We start from the raw sequence: 14,314 nt of genomic DNA on the forward strand, positions 1-14,314 counted from the left end.
ACTCTTGGAATTTGATCCAAACGGATTTTTTTTTTTGGAATTATGTTCTGTCTTGGTGGCCATCTTGGATTTTGTCCAAAACATAATGTTCTTCTCAAGAACCACTAAACCGATCACCATGAAATTTGACAGACAGCTTAAACACCCCGAGGAGATATTTAAGTGTGAGTTTGAAGCCTCTGCTCCAAAACCCTGGAAGCTCGTTGTTGGTTGAATATGTTACTTAATCACAAAACGCTGAAATTTGACTAAAGAAGTAGCTCACTATTTCTAGTTTGGCCTGCTGATGCCGAATAAGTCTCAAAAAGTAATATGCTTTGTGTATATATATATATATATATATATATATATATATATATATATATATATATATATATATATATATATATATATATATATATATATATATATATATATATATATATATATATATATATACATATATATATATATATATATATATATATATATATATATATATATATATATATATATATATATATATATATATATATATATATATATATATATATATATATATATATATTTATATATATTTTCTTGCTGACGATGGATTTGGGCTCCATCTTCCCAGAAAACTTACAAATGGGGCTCCATGTGGATGGCATATTAGGACTGCTTGGAACCTGACAGCACTGCTGGTAGTTCTAGATGTAGTTGTAATTGTCCTCTTGCTCATATTGTTGAGGTTTTTATTGCACGATGCAAAAAGAAGCTTATGCTTTATCTGCTGAGCCAAGAGATGCAGGAATTGCAAATCCCCCCAAATTTTCCAATATTAATCATTTCAAAAATGTCTCATACATTTATAGAGGTGTGTGTGTGTGTGTGTGTGTGTGTGTGTGTGTGTGTGTGTGTGTGTGTGTGTGTGTGTGTGTGTGTGTGTGTGTGTGTGTGTGTGTGTGTGTGTGTGTGTGTGTGTGTGTGTGTGTGTGTGTGTGTGTGTGTGTGTGTGTGTGCTATGCAATGCATACATTTACTTTTGCAATTTCCATCACTCTGAGCAGATATAAAGAACGAAAGCTACCAAAAAATGGGGAAAATACCCAAACATGTTGTCCTACTTTTGAAAAACATGTCTTCGGACCTGGAATATTCATCACAGGTGAAAGAGGGTGAGACAGTTAGCGTGATGTGTCCTTTTCCGGACTGGTTGTTCCAAGGAACATCTCCATGCAAGAACATCCTTGCAACAGACACAGGGATTTAATGATATAGCACTTATATATCCTTATAACAATATTTCTGAATGGATTTATTTTTGCCAAGGTTTATGGACAAGGAAAGGTTGGCTTCTATTGTCCACTTGCCTGCAACATGTGCATTTAAGTGGAATTGCAGGCCCTAATAATATAGTTCTGATAACAAACTGGAAAATCGATCTCCTTTTGTGACTTAATGGAAAGTCATCTGGACAAACCCTACAGAAGCCTTCTATAACGAACAGCACACTGAGGCTGCACAACCACAGGTGCATATGGAATGCATGTTTTTTTCCATATTTTAATTTTTTTTCAAAAGCTTCTGGGATCCTGTCATTTAGCGGAGAATGAATTGAAGGAGCATCCCATGGGATTATAACATGCGAACTGCTTCGTGTGGAAAGATAGCCCATTAAATGTTCAGGTATACATCTCTAACGATTCACCTGCTGTAGCCACATGGCTTGTTATCTGTCCTGACCGAATGAAATCAACCTGTAATTTCGTGCACATTATCCTGTGTGGCATTTTTGTTTCCAGGAGCTTATGGAACTATCATGACTGAACAAAAAGGAACCGCCTGTTGTGTTAATAAGGAGAAAGTAGGTCAACCTATTTGCTTGAGTATATCGAGAGCTTCCTACACATAATTGCATATCTGCTGTATATTGAATATGGCAACTTTTCATGCAGACATCTTGAGTGTGATGGATCTTGCCAACATCTTGAGCACAATTACAACCATCTCTGCTTTCGTGCCGTTTGGGTGATGTAACATGTCCTGCTCATGGCCTAATTAATTGCACTGCAGACAAAGCACTTGTCAAAGCGCATTCTCTTGGGCACTTTGTTTTGGCTCCTTTGTGTGTCTCATCATTCTTTAATTGCTTGTGCAAGAAAATAAATATACGTTCTGAGGTTGACCTCATTTGAATGAAGTGATCTCACAAAGGTGCACCTCTTTCTCCTTGAGCGACCAATCAAAAGAGAGGTGTTTTCCACCTCGCAGAAACGAACTCCCCAAATGGGACCTGAACCCGTTAATGGTTTCGTCTGAAGGGTTTTAAAAATAACACTGGCCGACTATTCGAATTTTCTCTTGAAGCAGTGGCGCCCTCCAGCTGCCTGACTCCTCCATGCTTGCAAAGATCTCTCGTCCAACTCCGATCTGTTTTGAATGACTCCGACCCTGGCGTGTTGCCATAACTAACCCTTCCTTCCGACCCCAATGCAAATCCACAAGCCTTCCTATAGTGTGTAGCTCAACCGCCGGAGGTCACTGTCTGTGCACGATTTCTCAAAGTACAGTTGGTATCGTGTTTGATGGGACAGATGCATTTTGAAATAATAACTCCTAATGCATCTCCATGCAGACAAATGGCCTTCGCGTGAGTTCCAATGGGATTTAAACATTGAACTCGAATTTCATGCACATCGTAATAACCGCACCGTTTGTGAGCATTGTTGAGCAAAGGATTTTCAACATGTTATGATAAATGCTGTTATGTCACAAGAAAAGATTAATCTATCGTGAAAGAATTGTAACATGTATCTAATGCAACAACCACTACTCATTTACCGACCATTTTCCTGTATTAAGGGGTTGTTCCAGTCTCTAATCCAATGGTTATTACAAAACCGGCTCATTCAAGGGTATTATTTACAGTGTTTATTAATATATCCGGACATGGAAGTTGTCCGTGTAGAGCACCCACGGATACTCACAGATCGCACACCATGTGCATATTCCCTTCTCCCCCATTATTCCCAAGAGCTGGAGCGACGCTGTCCCGCAAAGCAGATGGGCAGTGGCGAGTCCCGCCCAGCACGAAGAGAGGTGGATGGGGAAGAGGGGTGGGGGAGTGGGGAGACGGGGTTCGGAGCGCCGAGTAGAGCGCTCTCTGCGCTTCGCGCACTCCTGGCGAGTCGACGCAATTCGCGTTCATCCACACGCGCAGCGGCATTATTTGCTCAATAATTGTATTCCACCTTGTGCCAAATAGACATTTGTTGGACTTGAGACTGCGTGCTGTACCGTACTGACAGTGTAGCAGATTATCCTCGAAAAAAAGGCAAAAAAGAACATTAAACAAACACCTTCACCAATTGAAGATTCCGGTTTGTCCAGCAAGCGCACTTGGCCGCAGTGAGTCCGCAGCTCCACCGTGTCCACCTGGCTGATGGAACGGACACAGCGACATTGGAGTACAAGGGAGTCCTGAAGTTTTATTCATTCATTTTGGTTTTGAGAAAAGAGGGTGGGGGGAGATCATTGTTTCAGGTCAGTGCAGCGGTGAACAAGAGCGATGAAAAAACCTCAAATGCGGAATGAACGTGTGTGGAGCCAGACGCAAGAGCATGGACATTTCGCTGAGATGATGCGCTACCTTTTGCTATGCAAGTAAGTACTTGTGGATGTGTCGCTTTTTTATCCACAGTGTGAAAGCTTGCAAAATGCCGTTAAACAAACGTACATCTAAGGGAAATGCTTCTCTTTGCTCCGTGCTGATCTCGATCTGGTCATCTGAATGCAGCTCACGTCCGCTTAGGCTTGTACGGATTTGTAGCACAGGCAAGCCAAGCACTGAGCTTTTGTGCGGTGATCACACAATAGGGTGCCACGCTCACTGTGCACTCCGCGCACTGGCTCGAAACGGGCCGACCGGCACCCAGGGTCCCTGGCCTGCGAGTCGTGCGGCCACGTATTAAAAACTATGTGAGTGCGCTCTCGCAACGGCTCAATCGTTAAAAGCGGGTTTACGCGTGAAATCTAATGGACAAGATGAAATTACGCACATCTGCTCAAGTGGGGGTGTTTGTGCGATTCTGCCGATTGGCAATCCCGAGTGATGGGTTCAGAAATGACAGGCGGGAGGAGGAATTGGGATGGTTGTTTGAAACTGCATACATGGTTTCTGATCCCGGGAAGGCTGGGAAAGAGCATTATATCGAATGCAAATGAACGTTCAAATGCAAATGAGAAAACTCCTGAACCATATCGAGATAAATCCCCATTGTCTTGAAAAAATATTTCTATCTACTGGAGTACCCTCACAGGTAACGCTTGTATATACAACACAGAGCAGCATAATCTAGTAGTTGTTCGTCTCGCCGGTGTGACCACGTTGTAACCACCTTCGTTCTTCTGGCTCCACGTGTCATCCTCTCACCCTTTTTTTTTCTCTGAAGCGAGGGCAGTTCCTTGTCTGCACGACTTCCCTTGTTCGAGGTTTCACCAGGCGTGTCGCGCCTCCTGCCTTGTAACGTTCTGCGGAATGCAGCAGAGGACGTTGCGCATTATTCCTATTGTGCCAAAAGCGATGTCCACCATGGTCTCATTATGAGGCTGTCAAGATCGCTTTGCCTTGGTGCTCTGGACTCCTCTGCATATAATTATTTTCTAAATGTAGAGTTTCATCAATTTGATGGCGTGCATGCATGCGTGCGTGTATGTGTTCATTTGTGTTTGTACACGCGTTTGCACACACCTGTCCGACAGCATAGTACGTAGTTTTGTGCACGCCATGATTAACTTTCCAGGTCTGGGTTCAATGTCCAACTCAACTAGAAACCTCTGATATGTGTTCTCCAGGCAGGAACACTGCATCATAAAACACACCGCCACTCAAATGGATTCGAAGCCGGGTCTTACATCTCCTAGCATTTGTCTACAGACGTTAAAGATCGCCCACAGTGCCGTCCGCCCAACATTAAGTGAGTTGTTGTAAGTACTCTTAAAAAATATTACAAAATTCCTTCTTTAGCCACCACTGCCAATGCATTAACCAACCTTTCATTGTAATCCTTGCCAAGAGACTCCGGGCAGCAACATATATATATATATATATATATATATATATATATATATATATATATATATATATATATATATATATATATATATATATATATATATATACATACATATATATATATATATATATATATATATATATATATATATACATATATATATATATATATATATATATATATATATATATATATATATATATATATATATATATATATATATATCTATATATATATGTAACATTTTAAATTTACTTGTTTAATTATTTACATTTAGCGCATTATATTTCATCATAGATCAACAAAAAAATTCTTCACCGATTTGTAAGATGAAGTTGTAAGTGAATTTTTTTTAAAAAAACAAAATAACCATTTTAACACTGTTTCTTGCTAAAGAGTCAGAGTTTATTTTTTTCACCACCACATGTTCAACCTCCCCCCCCCCATCCCCCCTCACCTCACAATGGCAATCACCCTAAGTGATAGAAACCACACTAACGGGCGAGACGCCATGATCCAGCTGTTCTGCATCTGCCATGAACTTGATCCTTAAAGACGGTGTTCAATTCCAAACGCACACCAATCAACGGTTACGTCTGTGATACTGTTATCTGTAGGCTCGGTAGGATAGCTTTGAGCTGATATGCGCACTTCCATTTCAGCTGCATAATCTGGGCTTGAATCTCGACCAAGCGATAGATGGTGACCCTGGTGGTTCGCATCAAGGAGAGGCATCAGTGTGTGCGACGTCCATCACTGGGGCTTGAATCCTGAAGTTAAGTCAGGCAGCCTTCGTCATTAGTGGACTTGAAACACCCCAGGGTGTGTTTCACGAAACTAGGCGAATTATCACTGGCACGCTGAACAAAATACTCATTCCTGCCAGTCGACCCTTCAGCTTGGACAGAACTGTCCCCTCAACCTACTCTCCCCCTGTGACCCCACGGGTGGTCATTGGGGACATTAAAGAAGTAGAAGAAGAATCTTAGCTGGGCGTGGCGTTATCGGGTCTTGGTGTCGTCTGTTCACCTGTGAGACTACTTCGGTGCATGAAGGAAGTCGTCTAAATGTAAACCGTCATGAGATGCTGTGGAAGGTGTGCTGCTGCAGCATGGGAACCAAGTTGTTATTTCTAACGTGATATTAAGTAGGCCGTCCCATCTGAAATCATGTAAATCCCAAATGCCCAATGGTATCTCGCAAGAGTAGACCTTTCTGACCAGTTACATGGCTAAATCTTGCCCCAAACATATAGTCTGGCCAAATGAAGATTGGAACATAAAACAAGCAAAACCGATTGTTTTGATGACATTTCACCATCAGATTGGCGTGTATTTACAGCAGTGATCTGAGAAGCTTCTGCCTGAAATTGCTGCGTAAGAAGTGCAAGTTGCAAGCACATTAGTAGACAAGGGATAGAATTGATGTGGCATTTGACAGCAACCTGGGATCTCAGCATCAAGATTTACCGGGTTCAGGTAAGAACGTCAGACGGTATCGGATGGCAGCATCAACCCTTTCTCCAATTTATTAGACATTAGCAAACCCTGATTGATCTCGTTAAAGTCCAAAGTGTACGTGTCTTCGCCTCGTATACAAGTTCAGTTGTAAAATGTGTTCCAGGCAGTCATTCACGTTAACCAACTTGTCCAAAGGCTCTGTAATTATATAGTATACTCGCTCTGCAGCTGCAGGTTATTGTGGGGGGTTTTTTATTTTTTATTTTTAGTCCCATTAATTGAAGGTGTGAAAGTCCAACTGGAAGTCCAGATCAACGATTTTGTTTGAAAGTCAATCCAGAGCTTTGAGTGTAATGTCGAGCGCATACGTATCCATCCCTGCCACCGGAGTTTTAACAATGATTGTCTCTTGATGTTCGTCACGTGACTTGATCATTCCGATGCCTGTGCGACACGCAACATGCTGCAAGACTCACAAACGCATTCTTTTTCACTGAAATGGTCGTCCGAAGCGAACCCGGTGTGTGGGCCGCAGAAACACCTTAGCCCGTGAGACTGAAGCCACCATTTTGTGGTGAAAAGAGCTGTAAGGTAGATCACGTTCCCCATGGGTTGACGCGTCGTGTTTGTCTCTCCAGATTCCCCGGTGTGACAGTCGCTGTGATGCACATCGAACCTGGATTTGAAGGCGACTGACACATCCTAAAAGTAGGTCTGCCGCCTCCTCAGCACGGGTTAAAAGAACTTGCTTCATGAATCATTGTGCACAGACAGAACAGACCGCCTTCTCATCTCCGAGGATGGAGGCGTCACCATCGTAGTGGACTTGGGGCGCATTTGGCATCCCTATTCAGTGCACACTGAAATGCACTGTCTAGGTACCAATCGGAGTAGGATGTGACGCACGTGCGATATTTCCAAACCCACCAGACGCATGCACGCTCGGCTAAATGTATGTGTGACTTGGACTTATTGGGCACAGGAATCGAACCTACGACCGGTGGAAGTGTTGCTTTGTAACTGATGCTGATGCCATTGATATTCCATCGCATGAACAAATAACGACCGTTTCATCCCGGGGAGTGAAAGCAACGCCACGTGAAATTGCTTCCTATTTGATCAGGTGCTTGGCCATATTGTGATGATCGATTGAAATGTTATGCCTTCGTATAATGCGAATGTTTCCACTGGGTTCGGACAAGATCCCTGATGTAAACACGTGTGCACCTGTGTTGCGCGTTGGCGCAGCACGCTTGGTAAAGTGCACAGCTTGAGGCAAACCATGAGCTCACGGCACGACTTGAAAATGAAACGTATCATCAGTTCTCAACCTCTGTACCCCGTTGAGGAAATGAAATGAGAGTGCTCACATTTTGGTCCGAAAGGGTGAAAGCAGCTATGCACAAGTACCAAATGTATTTGAACGTTTCCTCCCAACAATAGCATTTTCCTTTTTAGAAAATGACCAATCAGACTGCCATGGCAATGTGATGAGTTTGTTCCACAGGGTTTGTGATGGAATCTGGAATGGTTTGTGTTTTTTTCTTCTATGTCTGTCACGCTGCTTGCATTCCTGCAAAGATACCTGCGTCCAAATTGAAATGCATCAACGGTGTGTGTGTGTGTGTGTGTGTGTGTGTGTGTGTGTGTGTGTGTGTGTGTGTGTGTGTGTGTGTGTGTGTGTGTGTGTGTGTGTTGTGTGTTGTGTACGTATATTGTATATGTGCTGGCAGGATGGCCTTGAGGTACACACACTTGTCTTAGCCATTGAGCCTGGGTTTGAATCCCGACCCACCTATAAACTGTGTTTCACAGGCAGGCTGATTCATCAATGTGTGTGTCGTCCCATCTGCTGGTATTAGGTGGTGGATGTTAAAAGATCCCACGGTATCGTTTATGAAAAGTAGGAGAGCTATCGCTGGCATCTTGACCAAATTATGAAATCCTGCTATAACTGCTGCTGGGAAGAGAATGGCAAACCGCCCAGTCTTACCATTGTTGAGAAAATGCTTCGGCAGAAAACCAACACCCTGCAACAGGGAATGGTGAATCAGAATATATATATATATATATATATATATATATATATATATATATATATATATATATATATATATATATATATATATATGTAGATATATAATTTTTTGTCGTTTCATCTCCCAAAAAGAAACCCAGCTGGCCTCTTTGTCTCCATTACTAGACATCCTGAGCAGATATAGGGATTATTCATCACCAACGGTCCTTGCGTCTCCAGTGGGCACACCGATCTAGCACGACCATCGATTGCACATTCTCCAGCGCAAAACGCTCCCCATACTGTGAAACTTGATGAATTTATCGAGCCTTTTACACGGGAGCGCTGATGGAATGGCAAATTGATGGCCGACGGAAGAATGAAATGTAATCTGTAATAGTTGTTCTTTCTTCCGGACGCTGGCATTGCAGACAATTTTCCAACTGTGTGGCTGTGCAGAAATGTGAGGATAAAACTTAATTCGAACCCCAAGTAATGGTCTTCTTCCTCTGCCTAATGGGCTGTGAGGAGATCTAAAATAATAACGCCAAAAGAAAGTTTTCACTTAACACTTTGTTCACGTACGAGCGGACCTCTTGGCTTGGTGGTGCTCTTCAGCCATTGAATGGCGAGCGTGGGAACGTCGCAGTGGAGACTCTTGGAGCTCCTTTTGTCCTTTCGCTCAAATACCAAATGGGATGAGCAGTGTGCCCCTGCCCACAACTGTGTACCACACGGATTTGCGTTGGTAATGAGTGTAACCGGATTAAAACTGACTTGCAACGCCATAAACACAGGGAAATATGAATTAGCTTCTACTTGTATATTCACAAGTGTCAGTGTTGTTGAAAGCGTCCACTTCATGGTGGATGTGATAACCCGAGTGACTTTCCCACTCCAGTGGATAAAAAAAACCTCGACCTTTACCCTTGGGATTCATATTCAGTTAAAAGCCCGTTTATTATGCTAAACTGAAATAATTAGTTCTCAATATCAAAACGTATTCAATCTACAAGAAAATCCCCAATGTATATATTTATATATATATATATATATATATATATATATATATATATATATATATATATATATATATATATATATATATATATATATATATATATATATATATATATATATATATATATATTTAAATTTGTTCTTTGGCACCGAGAGTCTTCCCAAAACAAAAGGTTCCATTTTTCCAGAACGATCTCTCAAAAGCACTTTGTATAAAAATGGAAATGGCATCATGCTCAATGCCTAAATCTGGCATAAATCCTGCAAAAGGTACACAAAGGGTATTTGTAACTGGAATAACTTTGTGACCGTGGGAAGTGAAAGTGTGGATCCGCAGACCGGCATAGCCTGGAAGATAGCGTGAATGGTTATGACAGTTTGTGATAAAATTCGTTAAAATCACAAAAATAGAGTCGAACCGTGCTCAAGATATCCTCCCAGATCCCGAGCTATTTTAGCATGCATGATGTAAATGTGAATAAATAACTGAGTGGAAAACCTGAGGGATCTGAAATACATGTGAAATCCTTTCACCTTCCATAGTGTGCGCTGTTCCGCAGACAGGTGTTTTTTCGTTGATGCTTGCAGTTCCCTCCTCTGTGTTCTCTTTTCCTGTTTGTTCATTGGCTTGCTAGTTTTGGCCAACTGCGGCGTCCACTGTCAGCACATTGCATGTGTGTGTCTGTCTACACACACACACACACACAGACACACACACACACACACACACACACACACACACACACACACACACACACACACACACACACACACACACACACACACACACACACTGTGTTTGAGGACTTCAGGTTTTGTTAAAGGTGTTAAAGCCAATTGGTGAGTTGAAAAACGAATAGCTGTAATGACATGCCTCACCTGCCATATGTGAACTATTTTGCTTCTTGTTACCAGAATTTATTTTTGCTGTTGTCAGCCTCCGCACATCACATTGTAGATATGAAAGTGGTCACTTCCTTCCTCGAAAAGAAAAGAAACAGTGCCCGATTGTGCCCTTGCCAAGAGCAAAAGTAGCGCATGTGAATCTGAATGGGACATACAAGTTGTAGAGGTCCACATGTGCCACGCATTGATGTTCTTTGCTTTAATTGCGTGCCTGCAGGAAACATTTCTGACTCGCTTTGGGCCCCCGCACAGCTGCCGCGTAGCGCAGGACTGCTGAGCGGTGCTCCTTGAAGGATGGGGGCGCCTGCGGGGTTGTGCCACTTGGGAGTGGTGTTGCTTGCCTCCGCCGGAGCGTGGGCGAGTTTCTCCCTTCCAAGACTGGGGGCCAATGATGACTGCCCTCATCCCTGCGGCTGTGAGGAGAAAGACAACATTCTCCATGTTCACTGCGACAACCGGGGCATCACAAGCATCTCACAACTCCAGGCACCCAGCAACATTCTCCAATATAAGCTCCACTTGCATGGAAACTCCATTAAAGACCTCTACCTCAATGATTTCATTAGCTATGGTGGTGCACTCTCTCTCAACCTGTCCAACAATGGCTTACTCAACATACAGACGGGTGCACTCAATGGACTGCACTCGCTTCGACGGCTCTACCTGTTTGGGAACAAGCTGCGAGTCTTTCATAATGGCACCTTTTTGGGCCTGGACAATCTTGAGTATCTTCAAGCAGATTATAACCTGCTCAGGATTTTTGAGGCTGGAACATTTGTCGGGTTGCGAAAGCTGAGAGTATTGATTTTAAATGACAATCTTCTTCAAGTTTTGCCGTGGGGTGTCTTCCACAACGTGACCCTCAGACACTTAGACTTGCGGGGAAACCGTCTGAATATGTTGTCCTATCTTGGAGTTTTGCAGCACTTAGACAACATCGCCGAGGTTCAGTTGGAAGAAAACCCTTGGAACTGCACGTGCGACATATTACCGATGAAGTACTGGCTCGATAGTTTGCCCTATTCTGTTTTAGTTGGGAATGTCATCTGTGAAACACCTTTACGGCTGCATGGAAAAGACTTATCGACATTATCTCCTGCTGAATTCTGCCCAGAAAGGACCAATGAAGATCCATTCCCACGACCTTACGTTCCACGTGCTACTCAGTTCACTGGATTATCAGAAAATTTCTTTCTTGGCAAGCATGATCCCATCACTCCACACCCAAACTCTAAAGGCGGTATCCCATCACGTTCTCATAAACTCTTTCGGAATTTTGGTTTTGTCAACTATACACATGTTGGTTCGAATTTTGGACGCATTGTGGACTTTCAGACTAAATCGCCCACCGCATTGAGTTGTCCAACTGCCTGTAAATGCACCGTGCATACGTTGGACTCTGGGCTTATTGTAGATTGCCAGAGGACAGGTATCCAGAAAGTAGCAAACCTGCAGCCACGGCCTTCTGGGACGAAGAAACTGTATCTCTCCGAGAATGCGATTTTTAAGGTTTGGAGGCATGACTTTCAGGATATTCCAGGCTTGGAAATGCTACATTTGGGCAATAATCGGATTGCAATCATTCAGGAAGGATCTTTCATCAACCTCGGGAATCTACGTCATTTGTATTTAAACACCAATGCTTTGGAGACTTTGACACGAGGGATGTTTGCTGGTCTCAAAAAACTGCAATCTCTTTACCTGGAATATAATGTCATCAGAACTATCCAAGCGGGGGCCTTCGGTGGTCTGGGCAGCTTGCAGCGCCTTTTCATCAACAACAATGAGCTCCGTGAGCTTCCTGCAGGTATTTTTGTTGGAACATCCATAACGCGTCTTGACCTGCACAACAACTACTTCCTGCATTTGCCTGTGGCTGGAGTCTTGGAGTATCTTCATCTTGTGGTGCAAATAGATCTACATGAAAACCCATGGCACTGTGACTGTGACATTGTAGTGCTCAAGCAGTGGATTGAAGGACTTCACAGTAGTGTTGCTTATAGTCAAATTACTTGTGAGGCACCCATCAGGTTTGCAGGCAAAGACCTCAGAGGTATCCTGTATGAGGCATTGTGCCCGGATCAGTCACTGGAACACACACCAACGTGGTCAAGTGATAGAAAGGAAAGCACGCCAGACGACGATACACTTGGTGGTCTGGGAATCATGTCACGCAAAAGTGCAGTGCCTCTATCTGTGCTTATCCTTAGCTTGCTCATTGTTCTCATCCTTACTGTGTTTGCCACTGCAGGCCTGTTTGTCTTCATCTTACGGCGTCGTAAAGCTGCTCGTCAGGGACAATGTGACCCAACGCTCAATCGGGACCTGGCCGCCATTCCTCTCGACTACAGCTTCTACGAAGCAAAAGGCGACGGTGCATTGTTGGACCGCAGTACTAGGCACATGCATGAATACATCCCACAGCCTATTGGAACCATGTGCAAAAATCCTATCTACGTTCCACGTGAGGATGACCATGACACGGAGTACAAGGAGATGTCTGCAGAGGGCGTCAGCAGTTTCCGTGAGCTCTTGGATAAAACTATTCAGAGGCAGATCGCCAGTATGGGATATGGCCTGAGTAGCCATGAATCGTGCAGGGCCAAGACGGATGCTTTTTATGCGGTCGGAGGCGCAAGAGACTTCTCAACGACGGAAGGTGACTGTGCTAAGTTCCAGAATCCAGGGCGACCGACACCAGGCACGTCAGAATTTGAATTCGGCAAGTACGTAGACGTCCCACAAAACGAGGCCGGTATCCGGGAAACGGTTCTGTATGGCAGTTCGCCTGGAAGCGGCAATGAGAACCGCAGCGAGTACCTGGAGCTCCGGGCACGCCTCCAATGTGAGCCTGATTACTTGGAGGTTCTGGAGAAACAGGCAGCATACAACAAGCTTTAAGTGCTCATCTAGAGATATGGAAAGTTTATGTACAAACGTATACTGCCATGCACAGTAACGTAGACAATTGGGTCCAGGACGTGCCTTTCAAAACTCCAAGCGAGGATGAGACGAGCCGATCGTGGCATGAAGTTTTTTTTTTTTATATCGTGTCCTGTTTTACTTTGGCTCTTTGTAAATATACTATTTAACAATATAATGTAAAAATGACTGTAAATTTCTCCGCCGGACAAGCACCAGAGTATCTATATGACTTCCTTAAGGATGTATTTCATTCTGAAAATTACGCGCAAAATGTGCAATTTTAGGCACCTGTTTGTAGGATGTTGTAAACCTATTTGTTTTCGGTCAAAAGCTTATACGTACATTAATTTACGTGATAAAGTTCCACATTTTTTGGTGTATAAGTGATATCTGGACGTCTTTTTGTCAACGATATTCACAACTCAGGTGATTCGAATGTGTTAATCGGGCTATGGTCCAACACTGGAAGGCTGGAACATGATGTGATATTCCAAGATTAGAGAATATAACTTGTGGCTAATTATCCTGATAGCATCGATTCGCTGTTTTCTTGTGTAATACGAGACCATGATGATAGCTTAGCCAAAAACAGAGTGCAAAATGCAAATTTAATATTCTGTTTGTGTATTCACTCTCCATCTTGTCTTGGAGACCTGCGATCAGAAATGTAAATAATACTGCAAAATCAATTCCCTGCAGTTCTGAATCTTTTTTTATTATTATTATTATTATTTTTATCATAATTTTACTTCCCCTGGAAGGCCATATTTGCTTTCCTCTCTCTCATAACAAATAAACGCAATTTAAAAAGCGTCAAGCTCTGCCTACATCTCCTATATTTTGCAGGAAAAATATTTCTCTCATTTTGTTTTTGATGCTTTCACTTGTCTGTGCTTCTCCACATCTGCAGAAGGTCTGGAATCTCCGTCCTTCATATCTTAATCGTTAAT

General features: G+C 42.9%; 1 protein-coding gene across 3 annotated transcripts in view; it reads left to right on the forward strand.

The window, feature by feature from the left end:
- The first annotated feature begins 3,100 nt into the window (after positions 1-3,100).
- Positions 3,101-14,314, forward strand: part of LOC147012879 (SLIT and NTRK-like protein 2) — an 11,473-nt gene continuing 259 nt past the window's right edge. Inside the window, exons 1-4 of one of the 3 annotated variants that reach the window (XM_085854201.1) lie at positions 3,101-3,624; positions 4,816-4,937; positions 7,135-7,204; positions 10,657-14,314. The exon at positions 10,657-14,314 is cut by the window's right edge and continues 259 nt beyond it. In XM_085854201.1, the coding sequence (XP_085710327.1) occupies positions 10,734-13,340 (2,607 nt within the window). In that variant the 5' untranslated portion in view covers positions 3,101-3,624; positions 4,816-4,937; positions 7,135-7,204; positions 10,657-10,733 and the 3' untranslated portion in view covers positions 13,341-14,314. The remainder of the gene's footprint in view (positions 3,625-4,815; positions 4,938-7,134; positions 7,205-10,656) is intronic. The other 2 variants (XM_085854199.1, XM_085854200.1) reach the window with 2 other exon arrangements.

Source organism: Eptatretus burgeri, chromosome 14 (assembly GCF_056783735.1).
Source record: "Eptatretus burgeri isolate ZD-2024b chromosome 14, Ebu_testis_v1, whole genome shotgun sequence".
Classification (NCBI taxonomy): domain Eukaryota; kingdom Metazoa; phylum Chordata; class Myxini; order Myxiniformes; family Myxinidae; genus Eptatretus; species Eptatretus burgeri.